General features: G+C 40.7%; 1 protein-coding gene across 2 annotated transcripts; it reads left to right on the top strand.

The window, feature by feature from the left end:
- The first annotated feature begins 275 nt into the window (after window positions 1-275).
- Window positions 276-22,219, top strand: Nasp (nuclear autoantigenic sperm protein). Of its 2 annotated transcripts, XM_050131392.1 has the most exons (15): window positions 276-467; window positions 3,665-3,712; window positions 8,123-8,233; window positions 9,196-9,276; window positions 11,645-11,751; window positions 12,399-13,376; window positions 18,459-18,538; window positions 19,024-19,109; window positions 19,215-19,288; window positions 19,652-19,840; window positions 19,944-20,110; window positions 20,705-20,761; window positions 20,851-20,928; window positions 21,553-21,681; window positions 22,033-22,219. In XM_050131392.1, the coding sequence occupies exons 1-15, from the start codon at window positions 409-411 to the stop codon at window positions 22,111-22,113; spliced, it is 2,325 nt and encodes a 774-aa protein (XP_049987349.1). In that variant the 5' UTR covers window positions 276-408; the 3' UTR covers window positions 22,114-22,219. The 2 variants fall into 2 exon arrangements, with proteins under 2 accessions (XP_049987349.1, XP_049987350.1); XM_050131393.1 differs by lacking the exon at window positions 12,399-13,376 and having other exon boundaries at window positions 291-467.
- Window positions 22,220-23,667: the final 1,448 nt, after the last annotated feature.

Below are 23,667 nucleotides of genomic sequence, written 5' to 3'. Positions count from 1 at the left end.
ACGTAATGTGGGAGCTCTCTAGGCTGGCTCCGTCAGAAGTTGTAGTGCCGAGATTCTGGGGCTTTTAACACGACTAGCTACAGGCACAGGAAGTTTTTGTTGTTTGTCTTCCATTCATTCTTTCTTTCTTTTACTTTACTTTTTTTTTTTTTTTTCTTGAGGAAAGCAGACCTGGGTGGGGAAGTGTCCTTGTGACCGAAGGGTTTTGAGTCCTGGCCCTTTAAACCCGAGGGGGAGGATCCGGAAGTGGATGGGCGGGGCAAGAGGCCCCGCTATATAAGAGGGCCCCAACCGCGCGGGGTCTCCAATCTGCCATTTTCTGTTCCCGAGTGAGTCTTTGCTGCCCTGAGTCCTCTGCTGTCTTCCCAGGCAGTGTTCTGCCCACCGGCCCGCCACCTCAGGGGAACGATGGCCACAGAGTCGACAGCCACTGCTGCCATCGCCGGGGAGTTGGTTTCCGCTGACAAGTAAGCCGGACTGTGGCGAGCTGGAGGCACTGGCCAGTCGGCGGGGAGAGCCGGGACTGGGCTTGGCGGGCGGGACAGACCGGCGGGCGGGACAGACGCCCTCCCCGCAACACCCGCGGGTCGGTGCGGGAGCCCCGCGTCCGAGGAGCTGGCGGCCGGCGGGGACGGCGGGTGGCTGGCGCCCCCTGCCCGGCTTTCCGCGGCCGCCATCTTGCCGGGGGCAGCGGCGGCTGGCTCCATCGCCTGCCCCTTTTCTTCCTCCCCCGGCCCGGGGCTGCGGGTGGGGAGGCGGGGCCCTCCGCCGCCGCTCGACTCTTGAGCCCTTGCTTTCCGCGCACGCCTTGCGTGAGCCTGGGTAGAGAGTCGGCAGAGGAACCTAGAAAAGGACCAACAGATTTGGCGCCAAAAAAAAAAAAAAATTCCCACACACGAGGATTGAGGCTTGGACCGGAGCGCCCTAGTGGGCGGTACCTCGGGGAGGGCGGGGCTTTGTACGCGTGCGTTCCCTGCCCCGAGCTTCCGAGGAGGGGGCGGAGCCTCGAGGAGGCGGGAAAACTCCATTGTTTGGGGTTTGAGCGGCTCGTGCCTCAGCTGGTGCGCAGTGAATTTTAACCGGGACTCGGGCCACAGGGCCGCAGTCCGAGGGTCGCCACGGGGCTGACGCTCCGCCACCCTCCGCTTCGGCTGAGAAGCGTTGTGATTTTTTTAGGCTTTCCGTTGCGGGTCGGAGATTTGCTTGCTTCAGGGGACATTATACTCTTAAGGTCTTAGGTAGAAGCTGCGTGGAGCTTTCCGCCTTTGCAGTGTTACTTGGTAGATGAGTCTGCTAAGGGGAAGGACCCCAAAGAAGGAATAATTGCTTTGAGAGCTTCACAGTGCTAATAAACGTGAGCCCTTCTCTGGCTAGTGCCCAGAAACACCCGTCTTTTGGAGGAAGATGTTTTCCACGCAGTAGGTTAGAAGTTTTGCTTTTCGCAAAAATAAAGGTGGCTGTGAGATTTTTGAGTGGTTTTGCTATAGGTTAAGTATTTTAGTTGACATTTTAATTAGTACATTTGTACCAGAGATTAACGATAACTCTGCCCAATTTACCTATCACCCTTTGGTTCTTTTCATAGTGGGTTCTTGAAAAGCAGTGTTTTTCAGACCACTCACGCAGTAATTTGGGAACTACAGTTTTAATTTTAGATTCCCATTTCCTGCTTTATTGATTGCTTATGACCAGAGTAGATTGATTTGCTAATTCTGTAGAATTTATTACAAGAGCAATCTCTTTTTATGGTGCTTCCTGGACAGCTGTTATTATTACATTGGGGATCCTCATCCTTCCAGTACTTTAAAGTTTGGGCGATGTAGCTCGGTTAGTTTGCCTAGCATGTATGAAGTCTTCAGTTGAATCTCATCACAGAATTTTTCACGTCATTTGTATCCAGTCAAACTTTGGCCACTGGTAAAGTAATTTTCAGCTTCCTGACAGGCTATACATAGAAAATTACATGCTCACTTATTTTAAAAAAGCCTCAAACTTATAAGTTTGTTTTTCGAGACAAGGTTTTTAGGTCAGACATTCTTGACTGCCCTCGAACTTGCTCTGTAGACCAGGATGGCCTTGAACTCAAAGTTCTGCCTGCCTCTGCCACCCAAGTGCTCTAATTAAAGGCCTGCACCACGCCACAACCCCCACTTCCCTGCCACACGTTTTTGTTGTTTTTTTTGTTTGTGTTTTTTGTTTTGTTTTGTTTTTGGATTTTCGAGACAGAGTTTCTCTGTGGAGCCTGTCCTGGAACTAGCTCTTGTAGACCAGGCTGGTCTCACAGAGAACTCACAGAGATCCGCCTGCCTCTGCCTCCCGAGAGCTGGGATTAAAGGCGAGCGCCACCACCGCCTGGCTTTTTGTTGTTTTTTGAGATAGGGTTTTACCTCTCTCTGCCTCACAAGTGCTGGGATTAAAGCATGCACCACCACTGCTGCCCTGCCACAAATTGAGGTATTGAACCATGAATTGCATACTACAGTATAGCAATGTTATGTATTGGGTGTGCTGTAGTTTTTTTTTTTTTTTTTCCTTCTGAGACAGGGTTTATCTGTGATCAACTCTGACTGTTCTAGAACTCTATTTGTAGACCAGGCTGGCCTTGAACTCAGAGATCTGTCACTTCTGCCTTCCAAGTGCTGGAATTAAAGCACCATTCATTGCCCAGCGAGTTCATAGTGTTTTATGAACTTTTAATAGCATATATGTACAAAGCTTTAGGGTATTTAGAAATACAGCACAATCTAACATCACTCTGTGACATGTCTTCTATTTCATGAAAAAAAATATCTTTACATATTGGAAATAATTAAAAAACCTAGTCCTTTAACCATGGTAGTTAACAAATTTTTACCTGAGCACTTGGGAGGGGAGGTAGAGGCAGGCAGTTCTGTTCTGTAGGGAAACTCTTATCTTCAAAAACCAGAAAACTTTATCCCTGTACCATTGGATCAACATAATCAAGTAATCCTTAGTGCTGGAGGATGTTGGTAGGTCAGTGGTTGAGCACTTATTTCAAGCCTAGCATGTGTAAGAATTTGCCTAGTATAACTAGCTGTTGCAGAGTTGGTACATAAGAATCAAAAAGGTCATTCCAGGATCTGGTAGATAGTCTTTTTTTTTTATTCTTGTACCTGAAGGTACTACCTTTTAAATTGAGCCTGTTTTTATTTTCTGATTCTTAAGCCGTGAAGTTGCTGTTTACCTAAGTGGTTTAGGATTAAATTTTATTTATTTTTTGAGACAGTTTTACTATATAGTTCTGGCTGGCCTGGAACCCAGAGACTGTCTGTGTTTCCTACTTTGCCTTCTGAGTGCTGGGATAAAGGTGTGCACCACCACTGCTGGGCTTGTTTTAGTTTTTAAGCTATGTTATTGTTTTGTGTAACATTAAGGGGAGCCCATGTCAATAGAGGTCAGCTTGAGTGAACCATTCTACCGTGTAGATTCCAGTGATGAAACTATGTTGTCAGGCTTGGGAGCAAGTGTGACTTTAGCCACTAAGCCATCTTATTTATTGAATTTAATAATGCATTTGAGTCAAGTAATACTTGCTTTTTATTGGTTGTTTAAAACAAAAACTTTTATATTTTTTCTATTCTTCTGACTTTAAATTCAAGTTTAAAGTATCTTCTATTTTTTTTCTTTTTATTCTTCATTGCAGAATTGAAGATGCCCCTGCTCCTTCTACCTCTGCAGATAAAATGGAGAGGTGAGATAATATGGTACAATTATGATCATAATTATAGTGAAGTAATAAAACTGAGGATAGTTTGCTGACTACCTTAAGTCATAGTAGTCAAATACTGTATTACTGGAAGTCTACCTTTGGCCCTTCAAGTTTTCTTCTTGGATGCCTCTAAGGTTCCTTTTTAGGGATTCATTTAGATTTTTTTTTTCCTCTTTCCCTTCCTTCCTTTTCTTCCTTCCTAGTGGTTTTTTTGAAACAGGGTTTCTTTGTGCAACAACTCTAGCAGTCCTGGAACTCTAGACCACGCTGGCCTCGATCTCCCAGACATCCGCCTGCCTCTGCTGAGATTAAAGGCATGCACTACCACTGCTGGGTTCATTTAGATCATTTTTATAAAATCTGCTTCTTTCATCATTCAAACCATTGGTACTAATGTTAACTGTGGTAGGTAAACTTGTATCCTTCTGACATAAAGACTTGTGCCACCAGACCACTATGAATTGCTAGCAGATTATTGAAAAATACCTGGATATTTGGAAGACTTTTTGTTCAAAATGAGAACATTCCTTATGGGAATCAACTGACAGTATCTGTTGCCAGTGATAGATTTTGAGGTAAATGAAAATTAAGATTTTTGAGGATTGGTTATAGTGATTATTATAAAACATTGGCCAAAAGATATCTGGGGAAGAAAGGATTTGCCTTAACACTTCAAGGTCCATCAATAAAGGGAATCAGAGAGGGAACCATGGCAAGACTGCTAGTGTTTTCTTTGGTTTGCCCACAGACTCATGGTAAGCTAGTTTTGTTTTTGTTTTTCCCCTCGACAGGGTTTCTTTGGGTACCCTGACTATCCTGGAACTTGAACTTGATCTTGATCTGTAAACCGGGCTGATCTCGAATTCATAGAGATCTGTGCCTCTGCCACCCAAAAGCTGGGATTAAAGGTGTGCTCAGTTTTTTTTGTTTGTTTGGTTTGGTTTGGTTTTTCAAGGCATGGTTTCTGAAGTAGCTAGGATACCCAGCATATGGAATCCTGGGACAGGAGTTATCTTGGTCTAAAAGAGACACTATCTCAGAAGCAACATCAGTAAGACTTAGAAATAATTTAAGATTTTGGAAAGTATTTTTGACCACAGTGAATTTGACAGTATCCCAATATTTTAAAAAACGTTCTGATGAAGCTGGAGGTGACTTTAAAAAATGTGGTTTGAGCTGTATTTCTAGTTATTCTAGGGATTGAAACAGGAAGATTAATTGCTTTAGCTTTAGTTTATGGCCTTTCTGTGCATTTGGTGAGACCCATTCCCCATTCTTTTTTACTAAGCCCTGAAATTACAAGTATGGATCTATCCTTTTTTTTTAAATCCTTTTTAATGAGTATCTTTTTTTTTTTTAATGAGTATCTTGTAACTATCCTAAGGTGGTCTTTACTTTGCTAAGTAGCTGAGGATGACCTTCCAAGTGCTGGGATTAAAGGCACGTGCCACTGCCAGTCAGCTCAGCCTTTAGTGTTTTTGTTTGTTTTTGAGAGAGGGTTTCATGTAACATAGGTTTGCCTCAGTCTCCCATTATTTCCTGTGATGACATTGAATTTATAATTCTCTTGCCTCTGTTTTTCAACTCCTGAGACATATGCCCCCCTACTTGCTTTTATGTACTTACTGCTGGAGATCAAATGCAGGACTTTTTGTTTGCTTATTAGGCAATTATTATCAACTGAGGTATATCCGTCCTTCATCTTTTATTTTTTAAGATAAGACTCACTAGACTTGGCTAGCCTTGAATTTTTAGAGATCCATCTGCCTCCACCAAACTTGGCTTCTACTTGTTTTTTTTTTTTTAAATGTTATATATGTGTACATATGAATTTGTAAACGCCACAGCATGGATGGTGGAGGTCCCATAACAGCTTATGAGTTTCTCATTTTCTGTATATGAATGCTAGGGATTGATTGAATTCAAGTTTCCAGGCATGGAGGCAAGCACTTTTCCCTGCTGAGCCACCCCTAAAGTTAATTTCTGTATTATGATGTGAGTGAGATATGAATTTTGGTTTATTTATTTTTGGATTATTTATTTAAGATTTGGTTTTTATTTTTTTTTTTAATCATCTTTCTAGTGTATGTTTGAGTAGCTGTGCGAGCTTATGCCCTATGTACATCAGGATTCTGCAGGGCGGAAGAAGGCACTAATTTTGCTGGATTGGAGTTACAGTTAGGGCTACCATGTGGGTGCTGGGAATTGAACCTGGGTCTTATGGAAGAACAATCTGTTCTCTTAACCCCTAAGCTACCTATCCAGACCCCTACTTTTTTTTTAAAACTATCAGTTTTATTCTAGGATTGTTTGCTATACAGATCATAGATTACACATTTCCTATTAATTGTTTGGTACCTTTGTCAAGATTTTTTAAAAAAGACTTATTAGTGTTCTACCTACATGTACACCTCCATGCCAGAAGAGGGCTCCTGATCTCATTACAGATGGTTGTGAGCCACCATGTGGTTGCTGGGAATGAGCAGCCAGTGCTTTCAACCTCTAAGCCATTTCTCCAGCCCTCTTGTCGAGATTTTAATTGCCTATATTGTGTCGATCTATTTTGTATTCTGGTCTGTTCCTTTTTATTTTATGCTTTATACCATAATGTCCTATTTTTCCCCTATAATGTCTTACCTTAATCACCGTCTCCTACCTAAGTGTTTTTCTTTTGTGGTATAAGGGACTTGATTGAATCCAGGTTCTCAGGCATGCTAAGAAAAGGTTTTAACTGAGTCACTCAGTTGTATTTCCAAGTCAAACTACATGCTTTGTCCTTCCTTCCTCTTTTTTTTTTTTTAAAGATTTATTTCTTTATTATGTATACAACATTCTGCCTCCATGTATGCCCACACACCAGAGGAGGGCGCCAGATCTCATTACAGATGGTTGTGAGCCACCATGTGGTTGCTGGAATTGAACTCAGGTCCTCTAGAAGAGCGGACAGTGCTCTTAACCACTGAGCCATCTCTCCAGCCCCCTTCCTTCCTTTTTTAAATTTAAATTGTTTTGCTGCTGAATGACGGTGGTTTATGCCTTTAATCCCAGCACTCCCAGAGGCAGAGCCAGGCGGATCTCTTGAGTTCGAGGCCAGCTTGGTCTAACAGAGTGAGTTCCAGGCTTCAAAGCTATAGAGAAACCCTGTCTCAAGAAACCAAAAAAGAAACCCCCCCAAAAAAAGTTTTGCCTTTGTATATTACATGTACCATGTGCTAGCACAGTCAGAAAAGTGCATTGCATTCCCTGGAACTGGAGTTAGTGATGGTTGTAAACTTCCATGTAGGTACTAGGAACTGAATCTGGGACCTCTGCAAGATTAGGCACTTAACTGCTGAGTCTTCTTTCTGCCCCCCTTTTTTAAGACAAAAACTTACTTTATAGCTTTGGCTCCCTTGAACTATGTAGACCAATCTGGCCTTTAATCATAGAAATAGGCCGCCTCTGCCATGTGATTTTAGTGGGATTAAAGTTGTGTGCCACCACACCATCTTTCTGTTTTTAGATGAGGTCTGATAACTAGGTTTATCTCTATATCCTGAGTCCTGATACTATAGATGTCTATGACCATGTCTTGTTTATATAGTTGTAGAGATGGAACCTAGAGCTTTGTACATATTAGGAAAGCATAGTTAACATCTTTATCCTCAACCTTGTCTGTTCTGTTGTTTTGGTTGATCATCCCACCCCCACCCTCCCACCCCCCATGATTTCTCTGTGTAACCCTGGTTGTTTTGGAACTCTGGTCTCAAAATCAGAGATCCATCCACCTGTCTGCCTCCTGAGTGTACCAGTGTACCACCACTACCATTTTCTTTTCCCTTCCTTCCTTCCTTCCTTCCTTTCTTTCTTTCTTTCTTTCTTTCTTTCTTTCTTTCTTTCTTTCTTTCTTTCTTTCTCTTTCTGTCTTTCTTTCTGGTTAATTTTTTCTTTAGCTAGTAAACTTGTATGACCTTGGGGTTCCTTAGTGGTTCCTTTTTTTATTGTATATAATAACATATATTGTAACATAGGTAAAGCATTTGTGAATGTTGCATTTCTAATTTCTTGTTTGTGTCTGTTTTGATTTATTGAATCAAGGTTTCACTGGTAACCTTGGCTGTTCAGTAACTAGCTCTGTAGAACAGGCTGACCTTAAACTCACAGAGAGAGATCTCTGATTAAAGTTGTGTGCCACTTGCCACCCTTCACATACACAACCTAGCCTTTTCAGTCAATCCTGCCTTTGCTGTTAGAATGCTGGGATTATCTATCATCATGCCCAATTAATTTGCTAGGTCTTCCATAGCAGTCCAAAATTAAAAATTTATATTGTTATGGTTTAAATGTAAAATTGTATTCAGTGAGTATTGGTTTAAACAATATTTGTTACTGAATAAAATATTTTTCTTGCAGTTTGGATGTGGATAGTGAAGCTAAGAAACTATTGGGATTAGGACAGAAACATCTGGTAATGGGGGACATTCCATCGGCGGTTAATGCATTCCAGGAAGCAGCTAGTCTTTTGTAAGTATATCTTTATTATAAAAGTATTATATTGCAAACCAGCCTTTAAAAGTTTTTCTATGGGGAGAAAGAATGAAGACTAAGGATATAGTTAAATGGTAGAGTACTTGTCTAATATATATGTCTAATCCTCTGAACCACAACTCGGGCTCTTTACTTCCCATAGAGGAGTTTTTCTTGTAATTCTAAGCCTAAGTATCACTTCGTAATTTGAGTAATTTTTGTGAGTAAGGTGATTTTCTTTTTCCCAGTCATTACTGATTAAGAAGACAAAACCAGACAATAGTGGCGCAAGCCTTTAATCCCAGCACTTGGGAGGCAGAAGCAGGTGGATCCTCTGAATTTGAGACCAGCCTGGTCTACAGAGTGAGTTCCAGGACAGCCTGGGTTACATAGAAACCCTGTCTTGAAAACCAATAAAAGAAAAAAAAATTATTTTTTACTCTTTGTTATTTAAAATATGATTGGGTTCAATTAAAATATGATTGGTTCTACAGAATTTATTCTTTAGACCAGGCTGGCCTTAAACTCACCAAGATTCTCCTGCCTCTGCCTCTCAAGTGCTGGAATTAAAGGTGTGTACCACCATCTCTTGGCTAAGAGATCTTGTTTGATTACTTTTTTTTTTTTTTAAAGAAACTATTTGTTGTGTTTGCAGGCAAAACACCAATGAACATAAAAGTAAATTATAGGGAAAAAAACCAAATCCCAAAACAATAGTCTTCATTTCAGTATAACTTTTCATGATTCTTTTTTTATCAAGTAAGTTCCAATCAAAGGTCTTGTAACTGTTCTGGTCCACAGTGATATTGGTAGTGTGGCAGGAGGAATACCTATTATAAAATACCTCGTTGGTAGTACTTAAAATATATATTATACATGTGTGAAGAACATGTAACATTAGCATCATGTGTTAACTAGCAATGAACAATGTTCAGACTAGGTATTTACTTTCTTTATAGAGGCAAGAAGTATGGAGAAACAGCTAATGAATGTGGAGAAGCCTTCTTTTTTTATGGGAAGTCACTTTTGGAGTTGGCCAGGTATGTCTTGGAAAGCCTCATTTTGTAAATAGAATATTTTATATTACTTTGGTCTGTTTAAAAATTGAAGCTTTCTTGTTGGCTAAAATTATTTATGCAAAAAATGAAATTTTGCGGTTTTGAATTAGTAGAAGCTAAGGTATTTTCAATAATAGATAATGATTGATCAGAGTTTAAGACAGGATTGTGAACATTCAGAAGTATTCTGAGCTAGCTCAAAACTCAATAATGACTGTATGGAGGACAATAAGGAGTACATTAAAGTGTCTAGTAAGGAGAAATTTCTGCTTGTTATGATTCCACATTTGTGAATTTCCCAACACCTGGGGAGGCCAAAACAGGAGGATCAAGTTTAAGGGGAGCCTAAGCAAGCCTAAGAGTGACCCTGTTCCAAGCCCATGTTCTTCTTTACAGTTAAAAGGACTTACTATTAATGTTCTTGGAAACCACTCAAGAAATTTATTAACAAGAGTTTGAGGCCAGCCTGGTCTACAAGACCTAGTTCCGGGACAGGCTCCAAAGCTACAGAGAAACCCTGTCTCGAAAAACCAAAAAAAAAAATAAAAAATAAAAAATTTATTAACATGTCTGAAATATTTGAAACCATATAAAATGATGAACGATCAGTCTTTACATATAGTTCTCTTATGTTCTTAATTTTGTGATTATTTAAAACACTTAATGACTTGGTTTGAAAATGCTGACAGAACACTGGCCCTTTAGAGAAATGGGACTGAATGGGATGTTTGGGAAATAGTATGTTCCCGCTTACAAAGAAATTAGTATTTTAATTCTTCATAATAATGGGTTTCATTAGGACTTTTCTTACATAATCATATACTTCAATTATTTTTACCCCTGTTTACTCTCTCATGCCCTTCCCACTTGTGTTAATACTCTTCTTCCCAGCTGTACCCCTGCTTCCTGTACTTTGATGTGTGCTACCAGTGAGTTTCATTAGGTTCATTCATAGGCAAGAGGGTAGTTTATCAGTGGTTGCACACTGAAGGAAATGTCTTTGGCTTCCTACCAGTTGTTGTCAGTATATATAAAAATTTTCAAGTAAGGCTGAAGCCTCATGAGCCCCTCCCATTTTCCCTGACCAGTTGCTCGATGGTCTATTACTGTGGCGATCTTGCATAGGCGATCACGGTTGCTGGAGAGCAGAAGAGTGTTCTTGTCTTATCATAGCTGGAAATTAGTGTCCTCACCCTTCATTTCCAATCACACATTCCTTGTGCCTCTTCTTGGTGTCCCCTGAGTCTTGGGAGTATAATACAGATGTTCTAGGGTGAGTCCATGACTATCATGGAAGGGAGCATCACAGCAAATCAGTAGGCATGGCACTAGAGAATTATCTGAGAGCTTAGAACTGAGGCAGCAAACTTGATGTGGAGAGAGTAAATTGAAAATGTTACCCCTAGTAAAAGTCCTCTTTCAACAAGCCAAACCTCCACTAACTGGGGATCAAGCTATGACCCTAACATGAGCCTATTGGGGGTAGGTTTCATTCAAACCACTACCAGGTGTTCACTGTGTAAACCAGGCTGGTCTTGGATTCAGAGAATTGCCTGATACTGACTCCTGAGTGTTGGGATTAAAGGCATGTGACAAAGATTCTTTTCTTATTTTGTCGATGTAAGTGTGGGTATGTGCATATGTGAGCAAGTGTTCTTCCAGGCTAGCGTCCTCAGATCCCCTTGGGCTGGAGTTAGATTTGTGAGCCATCTAATGTGAGTGCTAGCAACTGAACTCAGAAGTGCAGCACTGCTTCCCCATCTCCCCTGGCCCCTCATCCCCTTATTTTTTTTTTTTTTTTTTTTTTTTTTTTGGTTTTTCGAGACAGGGTTTCTCTGTGGCTTTGGAGCCTGTCCTGGGACTAGTTCTGTAGACCAGGCTGGTCTCGAACTCACAGAGATCCGCCTGCCTCTGCCTCCCGAGTGCTGGGATTAAAGGCGTGCGCCACCATCGCCCGGCTCATCCCCTTATTTTTAAAGACTAGTCTCCGGCTGGAGAGATGGCTCATTGGTTAAGAGCATTGCCTGCTCTTCCAAAGGTCCTGAGTTCAATTCCCAGCAACCACATGGTGGCTCTCAACCATCTGTAATGGGGTCTGGTGCCCTCTTCTGGTCTTCAGGCATACACACAGACAGAATATTGTATACATAATAAATAAATAAATATTTAAAAAACAAATAAAGACTAGTCTCACTTTGTGGACCTGGCTAGCCTGGAACTTGTAGAACTACTACTCCTGGTTTGACTATGTAGCTTTGTTTTCTTTTTACTTGATTTTCTTTTGTTGCCTTTTTTCCATGTTGAAATACATTGTTAGGGACTAGTTATACTTTTGTGCTTTTTCTTGTAGAATGGAGAATGGAGTGCTGGGAAATGCCTTGGAAGGAGTGCATGTAGAAGAGGAAGAAGAAAAACCAGAAGATGAATCTTTGGTTGAAAATAATGATAATGTAGATGGTATGTAGAGTTGCATGCTGCATTCAAGAGATGTGATGACCTATGGTTCCTTTAATAAGTTATAGAAATAGGGTCCTTATGTTGGTGGTTTCTCCAAAGGTACTTGGGCTGATACAATAGATGTAGGCTATTATTAAACTGACAAGCCTCTCTAAGAGAGTAACTAAATTTATCTAATAACCCTCATTTAAGTTGTATATTTAAATATTAAGAACATTACTTTTCTGATGCATATTTTTAAAATCATGTTGCATAGCCCAGTTATTTTAATGTAGGAAGTCCTTGGAGCACTTTTGTGTTTTATGCATCTTAGAAAATTAAATATTTTCTGAGTTTGGCTTTTAGAGTTTTACAGATCAAATAAATATAATGTTGAAGAGAGTAAGGAAAGGTTGACATGTCTTCTCTGACTGGTAATCAGATTACTTGAAGTGAATATATGCAGTTTCTAGTCTAAAGAGGTTTGATTTCTTTTGCAGTATGTTGCTTTGCTAGCTTGGATTCTCTTTGCTTTTTTCACCGGGGCACCTGCTAAATCTTAGCCAGGCTATTTGAGGACTTAAAGGGAATGTATTTCTAGTTTCCATTTATGCTTTTATCATTAAACTTGGAGACATGCTTATGCTTCATGTTCTTTAACCATGTAGAGGAAGCAAGGGAAGAGTTGAGAGAACAGGTTTATGACGCCATGGGAGAAAAAGAAGCCAAAAAAGCAGAAGGCAAGTCTCTGTCAAAGCCTGAAACTGATACAGAACAGGAAAGTGAATTGGAGAAGGGTGGAAGAGAAGATATGGATATAAGTGAGCCTGCAGAGGAGCTACAGGAAAAAGTTGAATCAACTTCAAAGCAGTTAACTGAATCCTCTGGAGAGGCAAAAGAAGCAGCAATACCAGGACTGAATGAAGCTGAGGTCACTTCTGGGAAGACAGAACAGGCATCATTGTGTGCTGAGGAAGGAAAATCAATTTCTGGAGCTTATGTTCAAAATAAAGAATGCAGAGAAACAGTGCCTCAGGAGAAGGAGGGAGAGGAAATAATGAGCGTAGAAAAAAAGCCAAAAGAAACTTCAGAAGATCAGCCTATTGGGGCTCCAGAAAAGCAGGGCACTGCCATGAAGGTAGAAGCTGAAACAGTAGATGCGGCAGTCAATGTGGGTGTGGACGTGGGTGGGGAGGAACCAAAGGATCAGGTAGCTTCCTCTGAGAGTGAAGTAGGAACGGCTGTTCTTGAGCAACTGTCAGGGCAAGATGCAGTGTCACCAGCGGTGGCTGCAGAGGCTGGGTCAGATGTCTCTGAGAAGCCAGGGCAGGAGATTACAGTTCTTCTCAACAATGGTTCAGTTGATGGACCATCAGCTGCAGAAGATCAGACTCCTAGTGAACCACAGACTTCTGCAGAAAGACTGACAGAGACTAAAGATGGTTCAAGTGTAGAGGAGGTCAAGGCAGAGCTGGTTCCTGAACAGGAGGAAGCTATGCTACCTGTAGAAGAGTCTGAGGCAGCTGGAGATGAGGTTGAGACCAAGGTAGCCCAGAGGGCCACGGAGAAAGAACCTGAAGACAAATTTAAGATAGCTGCTAATGAAGAGACACAAGAGAGAGACGAACAGATGAAAGAGGGTGAAGGTAACCGGGATACACTAGAGCTGCAATGGGTGGAGTCCATTCTAGATTTGACTCACTAATCATTGGTAAAAGTCAGCCTTCCATTCAGAATTTTCAGTCTGCCTTTGGATTAGGAAAGGATTACTTTAGGAAAGGTCTAAATGAAAATGGGGTTAATTTAAGAACATGGTGATTAGGTTAAAGTTAAATCAAGAACACCAAGTCTTTAGCTGGTGGTAGCTAATATTTTTACTAATTAAAAAGTAGATCTGATTTCTGAAATTTGGCTAGCTATCAGTAACTTGTGCCATACTAGCCAATGAGGTGATATGAAGGGTGGATTAAAAATGGATTGTGGGATAGGTAGGAAATAATAGGATAGGCTGGCAGAGAATGCTGAATGGATGTTAACTTGCATGCCTTTGGGTTTTTTAACTTACTGTTCACATGGTTTCTCTTATGTGCTGTAGGAAATAAGAACCGAACAGTAGAATCCACTGAATTGGTACACTTAAGCAGGCATGCCATTTAATAAATAAATGAAGGCAGTTAGCATTCTTGTATTCTTTCCACTTTTTGATTTATAGAAATTTTTAGAGGTTATTCACAATAATGTCAGTAGTGTGTCCCACCCCTTTTTCAGGGAAAAGAGATAGCAAAGTACTTAGCTATTTATCTCTTGTTGCTTTCCTTCCTCATTTCATGCTTGCTTTGGCTGCTAATCAACTTAGTGTTAGTGGCTTAATCCTGTTTCAATTTTATCAGAATTTTTTAGCCTCTAATTACTAATTGGCACGTCTGACTTGAGTTGTGCTCAGTTGGGGATTCTACTGTATATGTAAATTTCATCTAACATGGGCATTAATGACTACAGGTCTTATTTCAATTAATATCTTGTGTAATTGCTAGACTGTTTCAAGAGTTATCTATTTACAGGTATATTTCAATTCATTTTTTGTGTAATTGCTAGATTATTTTGAGAGTTGTCTTAAGTTGTAGATTTTCAATGATCCATCTTTAATACTTGACCTTTCTGGCAAGCATCTGCCTATAATGTAGGTCCTTCCCTGCTCTCCAGCCAGCATGGACACAGCCAGAGGTGAACTTGTCAAGTGGTAGTACTGGTGGGCTTCTTAAGTTTCAGAACTTATTTAGTAGAAAGCACAGAATTGAATTTTTTTTTTTGAAACAGGTTTTTTGAAAATGCTGATGCCTTGTTTCTTCCTCTTCTCTTCCTAGTGTTGAGGGTTGAACCCAGGGCAGCATGTGTATTAGACAAGCACTCCACTATTGAACCAAATCCATAGCCTATGAGTGTTATTTGACTGATAAAATTTTCTGTATTTTTCAAATAAGGCATGGGGGGGGGTGCGGGTAGGAAGTCTTTCATCACATCTAATAGAGATGGGTAAGTCAGGCTTTAAGGCTTAAATGCTAGCTCACCCCCTCCCCTAGACAGGGCTTCTAAACAGTCCTAGCTTTGTAAACAAGGCTGACCTTGAACCTAGAGATCTGCCTGCCTCTGTCTCCCAGGTATTGGGATTAAAGGTGTGGGTGTGCAGTGCTAGTCCTCATCTTACACGTGAGAACCTGAGTTTGAGTCCCCGGAACCCACATAAAAGCGGGAATGTACTCACATCTATAATAACAGTGCTCTTAAGGGAAGATAAGGAACCACAGACAGAACTTCCAGATGCTTGTGAAACAACTAATTTGGAACATAGGACAGACACCCTGTCTGATCTCTGACCCAACCCAAGGCTATCCTCTGACCTATATAAGTGTACCCACATTCCCATATATACATCTCTACACACAGTTAAAGCACTGGTGTCTGAAATGACACTGAGTGGTCTGGCATGAGTAAAGTTCTGTGTTTGATCCCAGCAGCACAAGAAAATAGGAATCCATTTCATGGTACTTGACTTTTTATGGCTTGTAGGATATGAATATCACTCATAAATCAATGTGTTCTTTTCTTTCTCCTGTTTCTTTGTCTTCTTGGTGTGGTTTTTTTTTTTTTTGGTTTTTCGAGACAGGGTTTCTCTGTGGTTTTGGAGCCTGGAACTAGCTCTGTAGACCAGGCTGGTCTCGAACTCACAGAGATCCGCCTGCCTCTGCCTCCCGAGTGCTGGGATTAAAGGCGTGCGCCACCACTGCCCGGCCTTCTTGGTGTGTTTTAACTGTCATGTTAGATATGGTTGGTAAGTGAACAAAAATTTAAATTGCTCTGCTCAGGTTGTTTGTGCTAAGTGGGTATTTGATTTATGTATAGGGATTCCACATTATCATTTATTTGTTTTTGAGGGAGGAGCTCATGAGATTACATGAGGCACCATGCCTGGGTTTGGTTAAATATTTTTTTGTTGTTGGTATTTTTCTTTTGAAACAGGGTTTCTGGCTGGAACTCATTTTAGAACAGGCTGTCCTCAAACTCAGATCTGCTTGCCTCTGCCTTTTGAGTGCTGGGATTAAAAGGTGTGTGCTGCCATTACACCTTTTATTAAAATAAAAAGACATCACAGCTTTTCATTAAATCTTTAGGAGTAAAAATAAATATATGAAATTTTAAGCAGTATTGTAAGAGTACATGTATCTACTTCTGTACTCTTTGATTATTGTAGGAGGATGTGTGGAGTCATTAAAATGAATCTAGTCTAAACTTCAGGGCACTACATTACATGAAAAAAGCTGGAGCTGGAGAGATGGCTTAGTTGTTAAGAGCACATACTGCTCTTGAAAAGGACCAGTTTGGTTCTCAGCCCCATAGTAGACAGCTCACAACTGCCTGTAACTCCACCTCCAGGGCATCTTTCTGGGCCTCCACGGGTGTGTGTGTGTGTGTGTGTGTATATATAATTAAAAATCTAAATTAAAAAATGCTTTGGTAGCTTTACTTCAGAAGCACTAAATTGCATAGTCAGAGACAAATAAAGGAGCCTCTTTGTATTCTGGGAACTTGATAAATAGCTAGTTGTGGAGCTCCAGTCTCAGAGACCTTGTCTCAGAAAATAAGGTGGAAAGAGGTAGAGGAAGCACCTGACACTGACTTTTTGTCTCTGTGGATATATGCTACACACAATTATGAGACTTTTGGTTAGTTATGGTTTAACTATAGTTAGTTGTTAACTAGGTCGTTATTTGCAAATGTTCAGGTACTGTTGGTTTGTGCTACCAATTGGAAATATACAAGAATGTTCTATGATTGTTGTCATTATGAATCTGTGTTGATTTGCAGATAAATTGCTGAGACAGGCACTATGGCCAGGTGTTTAGTAAGCACTTGAGAAGGAGAGGCAGCCAGGTCTCTCTTGGCTTGAAGCCAGCCTGGTATATACATCAAGTTTAAGAACAGCTGAAGTTAGACCTTGTCTCAAACAACAACATTTTATAATCTTTGAGTTGGAGTTAAAAATGTTGAACATGTCTGGGGTGGTTCATGCCTTTAATTCCAGTACTCTGGGATGGAAGCAGGAGGATCTGGATCTCTGAGTTGTAGACCAGCCTGGTCTACAGAGTGAGTTTCAGAACAGGTTCCAAGAGAAACCTTGTCTTGGGAGAAAAAAAACTAAGAAAGTTGAGCATGCTGTCAGCTATATATTCCCAGCTACTAGGGAGATGCAGAAGGATTGCAATCTTTGGTCTTTGGGGCTAGTTTGGGCTATATAGTAAATAAATTTTGTTTCTTTAAGAAGAAAGTGGAAGGGGGGCTGGAGAGATGGCTCAGCAGCTAAGAACAGCCATTAGCTACTCTTCCAGAGGTCCTAAATTCAATCCCAGCAACCACATGGTTGCCCACAACCATTTGTATTGAGATCTGTTTCCCTCCTCTGGCCTGAAGGCAGAACACTACATAATATATAATATAATAATAAAACATATAAATAAATGAGTGAATAAATAAATTTTAGAAAAAAATGGCAACAAAAACAGAAGCCTGGGGCTGGAGAGATGGCTCAGAGGTTAAGAGCACTGACTGCTCTTCCAGAGGTCATGAGTTCAATTCCCAGCAACCACATGGTGGCTCACAACCATCTGTAATGAGATCTGGTGCCCTCTTCTGGTGTGTGTGAAGCAGAATGTTGTATACATAATAAATAAATAAATTAAAAAAATTAAAAAAAAAATGTTTTTAAAAAAAAAAACAAAACAGAAGCCTGGGCAGTAGAGGTACACAACAACACACACCTTTAAACCTAGCATTCAGGAGACAGAGATAGGCAGATTTCTGTGAGTTCAAGGCCAGCCTGATACAAGAGCTATTCCCAGGACAGCTAGGGCTGTTACACAGAGAAACCCTGTCTCAAAAAGCAAACCATACAAACAAACAACACCCAGAAAAAAATAAAACAAAAAGCCCCAACTAGCATAATACATACTTAACTTAAGTGATGATTGTGTCAACTGAAACAGCTGGTGTTTTGGGTTTTAAATCTTATAAAAGCTTGTTTCTCACTTGTGACTGTGTATCAAAATAGGTGTAGGTATGGTTACATATTTAAATGAAAATTGTTTTTTGAATCAGGGTTTCTCTGCCCTGGCTGGTTCTTGGGCTGACCTCAAATTCAGAAATTCACCTGCCTCTGACTCCTGAGTGCTAGGATTAAAGACGTTCCACCAATATTTGGCTTATGTTGAAATCTTAAGAAACTGGCTTGTTCCTTCCTAGTTTTTTGTTGTTGTTGTTGTTTCTAGAGTCTATCTGACATGCTCTTGGGAGAGTTGATAAAGACATATGTCTCTTCCCCATAGCTTCTTGTAGGAAAGCTAGTCCCTTGGCTAATTGTGAATGGACTGGGATTATTTAGGTTTTGGTACTTTCAGTGTACTATTTAATGAATGACTAAAACTTGTCTGCTGAGTAGATGCAAGATTCTTGGAAGATTTTATTTCCTTAGTCCTTAAACGTTGACATTTTGATGAATAGACTGGTTTAGATTTGAATTAGTTAACCTCTGATTTTAACTTCAGATGCTAACTGATGTGGGTTAGCCTCTTTCCTGTTCTGTCTTAGAATGTAGGTTGACAGATAATTTATCAGAATCTGACCAAATAGAAAATGCCTTTAGTTACATCTCAATACTGAGGAATTTTTGCTTGTAGAAACTGAAGGCTCAGAGGAAGAAGACAAAGAAAATGACAAGGCTGAAGAAAACACAAATGAATCAGTTCTTGAAAACAAGGTAAGTTGTTATTCCTTCAGTAACTTTGTTACTGTAGGCCCATGGCTTACTAGAATAGAAAGGTAGATAGCTAGTTCTTGGTTAGGGCCTAGAGATCCTTTATTCATCATAAAATGAAATGCAGCAGCCGGGCGATGGTGGCGCACGCCTTTAATCCCAGCACTCGGGAGGCAGAGGCAGGCGGATCTCTGTGAGTTCGAGACCAGCCTGGTCTACAGAACTAGTCCCAGGACAGGCTCCAAAGCCACAGAGAAACCCTGTCTCGAAAAAACAAAAAAAAAAAAGAAATGCAGCATCACAATGTTTCACTTTACATAGAGACCTTATATACTAGGGGCCCATTTGGTAGGTTTTATAGAGAAGGCCTTCATTTTGAGTTGCAACCAACTTTCCTTTTTAAAATGATAGTAAATTATATATTTAGATATATTTTCAAAAGATGTCTTGTACTTCTGCCTAATGCTAATGATTTGGATATACGTCAGTCTCTTCAAGAAAACGAAGAGGAGGAGATTGGGAACTTAGAGCTTGCCTGGGATATGCTGGATTTAGCAAAGATCATTTTTAAAAGGTAAAAACTTTTGGTGCTTTTAAGTAGATTGGTGGTTGAAAATGCAAAAGCACTTTAGGATTAGACAATTATTTTTAAGGTTTTTCTAATTACCTTTCTTTTTAGGCAAGAAACAAAAGAAGCTCAGCTTTATGCTGCACAAGCCCATCTTAAACTTGGAGAAGTTAGTGTTGAATCTGGTAATGCATTTTCCAATTTTGCTGTCTCCTAACTTCCTCCATGTCCCCATTCTCTTGTTTCTATAGACAGAAGAATAGGTCTGAGTTCCTTATAGTGCCTAGAGCAGTGAAACAGCCTTGTAAATGGTTTATCTGACAGTTAAACCAAACTTAGCAGGGGAAACAGATAGGAAGATCTTTGAGCTCAAGAGCAGTATGGTCTATGTAGCAAATTCTAGGCCACCCAGAGCTATAACGAGACCCTGTTTGGAAAGTTAGGAGGGAGGGAGAAATTGGAATGTAAAATGAGACTATTCCTGAACTGAATTATGAAAGTGCTTTATATTAAATGTTGTACAATTCTTGATGTTTTGTCTTCATTAGAGAATTATATCCAAGCTGTGGAGGAGTTCCAGGCTTGCTTAAGCCTCCAGGAACAATATTTGGAAGCCCATGACCGTCTCCTTGCAGAGACTCACTACCAGTTGGGTTTGGCCTATGGTTACAACTCTCAGTATGATGAGGCAGTGGCACAGTATGGCAAATCTATTGAAGTCATTGAGAAGAGAATGGGTGAGTGAACAGCAGCTACTTTATGCTTAGATGATGCAGCAATTTACTGTGGGGGGAAAACAAGGTCCTTTTGGTACTAATGATTTAAGCCTGTTCTTTGTAGCTGTACTAAATGAGCAGATGAAGGAGGCTGAAGGATCATTTACTGAATATGAGAAAGAAATTGAGGAGCTGAAAGAACTGCTACCTGAAATTAGAGAAAAGATAGAAGATGCAAAGGAGTCTCAGCGTAGTGGGAATGTAGCTGAACTGGCCTTGAAAGCTACTCTGGTTTGTTGAGTTTTTTCTTAAAATTTTCTAAATAACATGGTACCTGGGCTGCCCTGGACCTCACTCTGTAGACCAGGCTGGCCTCGAACTCAGAGATATGCCTGCCTATGCCTCCCAAGTGCTGGGATTAAAGGTGTGCGCCAGCACTGCCGGACTGTCCATGATGGAGTTGATCAGAATGAGAGGTCATCTCACTTGTTCCAAACAGTACAGTTGGTAGAAAGTATGCCATGTGCAGACACACTTGTTTAAAAGCTCTCACTGTTACTTTGTGTGGCCATCGGCTTTTCTTTGCTTTTCAGCATAAATACTATATTAAACTATTGTAAAATGTTTTTGACAATACCATATAGAAAAGGCTGAAGTCATGGAATCTCTTAAACCTAAATTACCTGGCTCCATTCCTGGCCATAGACATGCTTGCTGGGGAATGTTCTGTCAGAAATAGGACATGAAGGGTTTAGTTTCTTGTTTGTCTTTGTGTGGAAGACCTTGTGAGTGATGCTGAAACCTTTTAATCGATTGCTTGGTGGGTAACGTAAGCCTGGGTGGCTGGGGTTCTATGCTATAACTTACTGTGTCTGTGTCTCACAGGTAGAGAGTTCCTCTTCAGGTTTCACTGCTAGTGGAGCAGGCACCTCAGTCTCCATGGTGCGTATTGTGTGTGTGTTTCCTTCAATAAGCCTACTTTGAGTCAAATAAGGTTTTTGTAAATTGCTAATAACACTTATTTTTGCCAGATTGCCAATAGAAAGCCAACAGATGGTGCTTCCTCGTCAAATTGTGTGACTGATATTTCCCATCTTGTCAGAAAGAAGGTAAAATTTACATGTATTTATTTTTTAACCTTTTCTCCAGTCTACATTTGCGGGTAGGAAGTCTGAAATAATACACTAACAATAATTGATTCACCCTCTTAGTGGCACAGTGTAACACTCATTTTCAAAAGAGTGAATTTTTTTTTTGTTTTTGTTTTTTATTTTTTTCAAGACAGGGTTTCTCTGTAGCTTTGGGGCCTGTCCTGGAACTCCCTTTGTAGACCAGGCTGGCCTCGAACTCACACAGAGACCCACCTGCCTCTGCCTCCGCGTGCTGGGATTAAAGGCGTGAGCCATCACAGCCCGGCCAAAAGAGTGAATGGGGTAAATCTTTGCTTCTGTCTTTACTGACTGAAAGTAGGTAACCTATTTGTACTCTTCAGATCTCTACCCCTCACTCTCCCCAATTCCATGTGCCCCAACTAGGGAAATGTTAAGATAAAATACACTGGGACATAGCAGTTTATTCCACTGTGTAGTGGTCAGCATTGCCCTGTGCTAGAGAGCAGAGCTAGTGAGCTGTGAGTCAGGATGTTCAGGATATTAGCACCATGGGGATTACGGGATTATTTTGCAGCTTGTGTTTTTAAGATAAATATGAGGCCTTCACAATTGTATCTTTAGAGGAAACCAGAAGAAGAGAGCCCCCGGAAAGATGATGCAAAGAAAGCCAAGCAGGAGCTAGAGCTGAATGGAGGCAGTGGGGATGCTGTCCCCAGTGGACAGGAAGTTTCAGAAAACATGGAGGCTGAGGTGGGTAGTTTTTAAGACTTGGCCACTTGGCCTAACCTGCTGCTTTCAGGACTGGGAAGCCAGGCCTTCCAAGTGCATATGATATAATAACAGAATGGTTGTAGTGAATAGTTTGCTTATGAATGCCTGACAGATTTTATGATTTCTTTCATGAATTATGGAAAAGTAAGACTATTTGATCCTTCCCACGTAATGTGTGAACTGCTGGCTTTTTCAGCCTTAGCATCTTGTAGTTTTGTTTCATAGAGAAGTGCAAGCTTCCCTGTGTTTGTGACTGAAGCCTGCTACGTTATACATTATGGGATGGCTTATGTCATACCTTAAGTTATACCTAGGCTCTTTGTCTTTTAGGCTGAGAATCAGGCTAAGAGTCCAGCAGCAGCAGAGGGGACAGTGGAGTCTACAGCTACAGTTGAAGGCACTGCATGTTAAGAGGAAACAGAACCTTTCTCCCAAGGGAAAGTGGTTTTGTACATAATGTATTTTTTCACTTTTGGGGATTCTTTTTGTATAACTTCAATAAAGATTGTAGGCAACAGCTAAGGCTTTTATGGCTTTTTCTTAAATATAATATATGCCTTGGGGTACTAGGTTGTTTTGGTGTATGTGTTTACTGTGTATGTTGCTGTTGGACAACCCACTTCCTGTCTAATGCAGAGGTGATCAAATATGGCTAGATGTCCATCTGGTGCTAAGTTTCTACTTCCAAATACTTGGCTGAATTTTATTGTCTTGCACTTTCAGTGGTGCTGTTCCTGGATGGGGGGGGGTCTGCCAAACAAGAACTGGTAGGAATGTACTTGGTGCTGAAAATGGATGATTGGATATGAGCCAGGTCTTGGGTTGTACCGATTTTCTTTCACCTGGTTTCCAATTAAGACTATAATCCTATGCTGGAAAACTGATAAAACATGGGAAGTGATCCCTGAGGAAAACAGTTGGTATGTTAAATCAGAGACACAAGCTCTGACTGGAAAGGCTCAGATTGAGGTGGGGATAACTGGAAGAATCTGGAGGAGAAAGTCTGATCTGTACATAGTAAGGTTGCAGTATGTCAATAATTGGAATTGTTTTATTGTCTGCAGTTTTGCTTTAGAAAAAATAAATATGCTAACTAAAAATCTTTCTTCTGGAATAATACTTTTTAACAAGAAGGGTTCTGGGTTACCTGGAGTACCTCACTGGGATATGGGGTTGAGTGACAAGCTGTTCTGTCAGTTCTGGGTATTTAGTTGAGGTGCTAAAGGCCATCACATTGAGTGCAGGAAGTGGGAGCTGCCTCACACTGGCTCTTTTGTTTTTGTTTTTCCAAGACAGGGTTTCACAGTAGTTTTAGAGCCTGTCCTTGAACTAGCTCTTATAGACCGGGCTGAACTTGCAGAGATCCGCCTGCCTCTGTCTCTAGAGTGCTGGGATTAAAGTCATGCGCCATCACCATCCGGCTCTACTGACTCTTTCAAAGGCCAGTGTTGAAACAGACAGATCCTCCTCATTGCTGTTGGAGCATCATAGAACCTGGGGGCAAAGTAGTGTTGAGTGCGGATGGCATTGTGCTGAAATGACAGTTTTTGTGGTTTTTGTTTTTTTTTTTTTTTTTTTCCTCTCACAAATTATTTCTCTGGGCTGGTCACTAAGGCTTGGGCTCATCCTGACTTTGAACATTGTATTGTTCTGAGTCCTAAAGTTTCTTCATCTTTCCAGTTGGAATTGACTTGATATGACCAGTACAAGATCTTTGCTGATTGGATTTGTAGTTGTTCAGAATGCTATTCCAGTACATGATCTATTTGGCTGGAACCTTAAATCTTCAGGAAGCTTTGGATTGTGGATGGATAGATTTCTGTCTAGAAGTACTGATGAAGCTGGGACTGTAGTGAAATCTAACAATAAAGCTAGCTTTAGTAAAACCTAGCTATTTTCAGAGATTTGAATGCCAGGCAGTTACTTTGGATATCTGAAATCATTTACTCCTCAATCTGTTTTGCG

The sequence above is a fragment of the Alexandromys fortis genome, unplaced genomic scaffold, assembly GCF_014885135.2.
Source record: "Alexandromys fortis isolate MF-2015 unplaced genomic scaffold, M_Fortis_MF-2015_v1.1 scaffold_369, whole genome shotgun sequence".
Lineage (NCBI taxonomy): Eukaryota > Metazoa > Chordata > Mammalia > Rodentia > Cricetidae > Alexandromys > Alexandromys fortis.
Note: the sequence above shows the minus strand (reverse complement) of the source record. Positions and strands in the feature narration are given on the sequence as shown.

Coding starts and splice junctions, on each gene's coding strand:
- Nasp (XM_050131392.1), top strand. CDS start 409: ATGGCCACAGAGTCGACAGCCACTGCTGCCATCGCCGGGGAGTTGGTT. Junction 19,841..19,943: donor AGTCATTGAGAAGAGAATGG/GTGAGTGAACAG, acceptor TGTTCTTTGTAG/CTGTACTAAATGAGCAGATG. Junction 20,929..21,552: donor CCCATCTTGTCAGAAAGAAG/GTAAAATTTACA, acceptor TTGTATCTTTAG/AGGAAACCAGAAGAAGAGAG.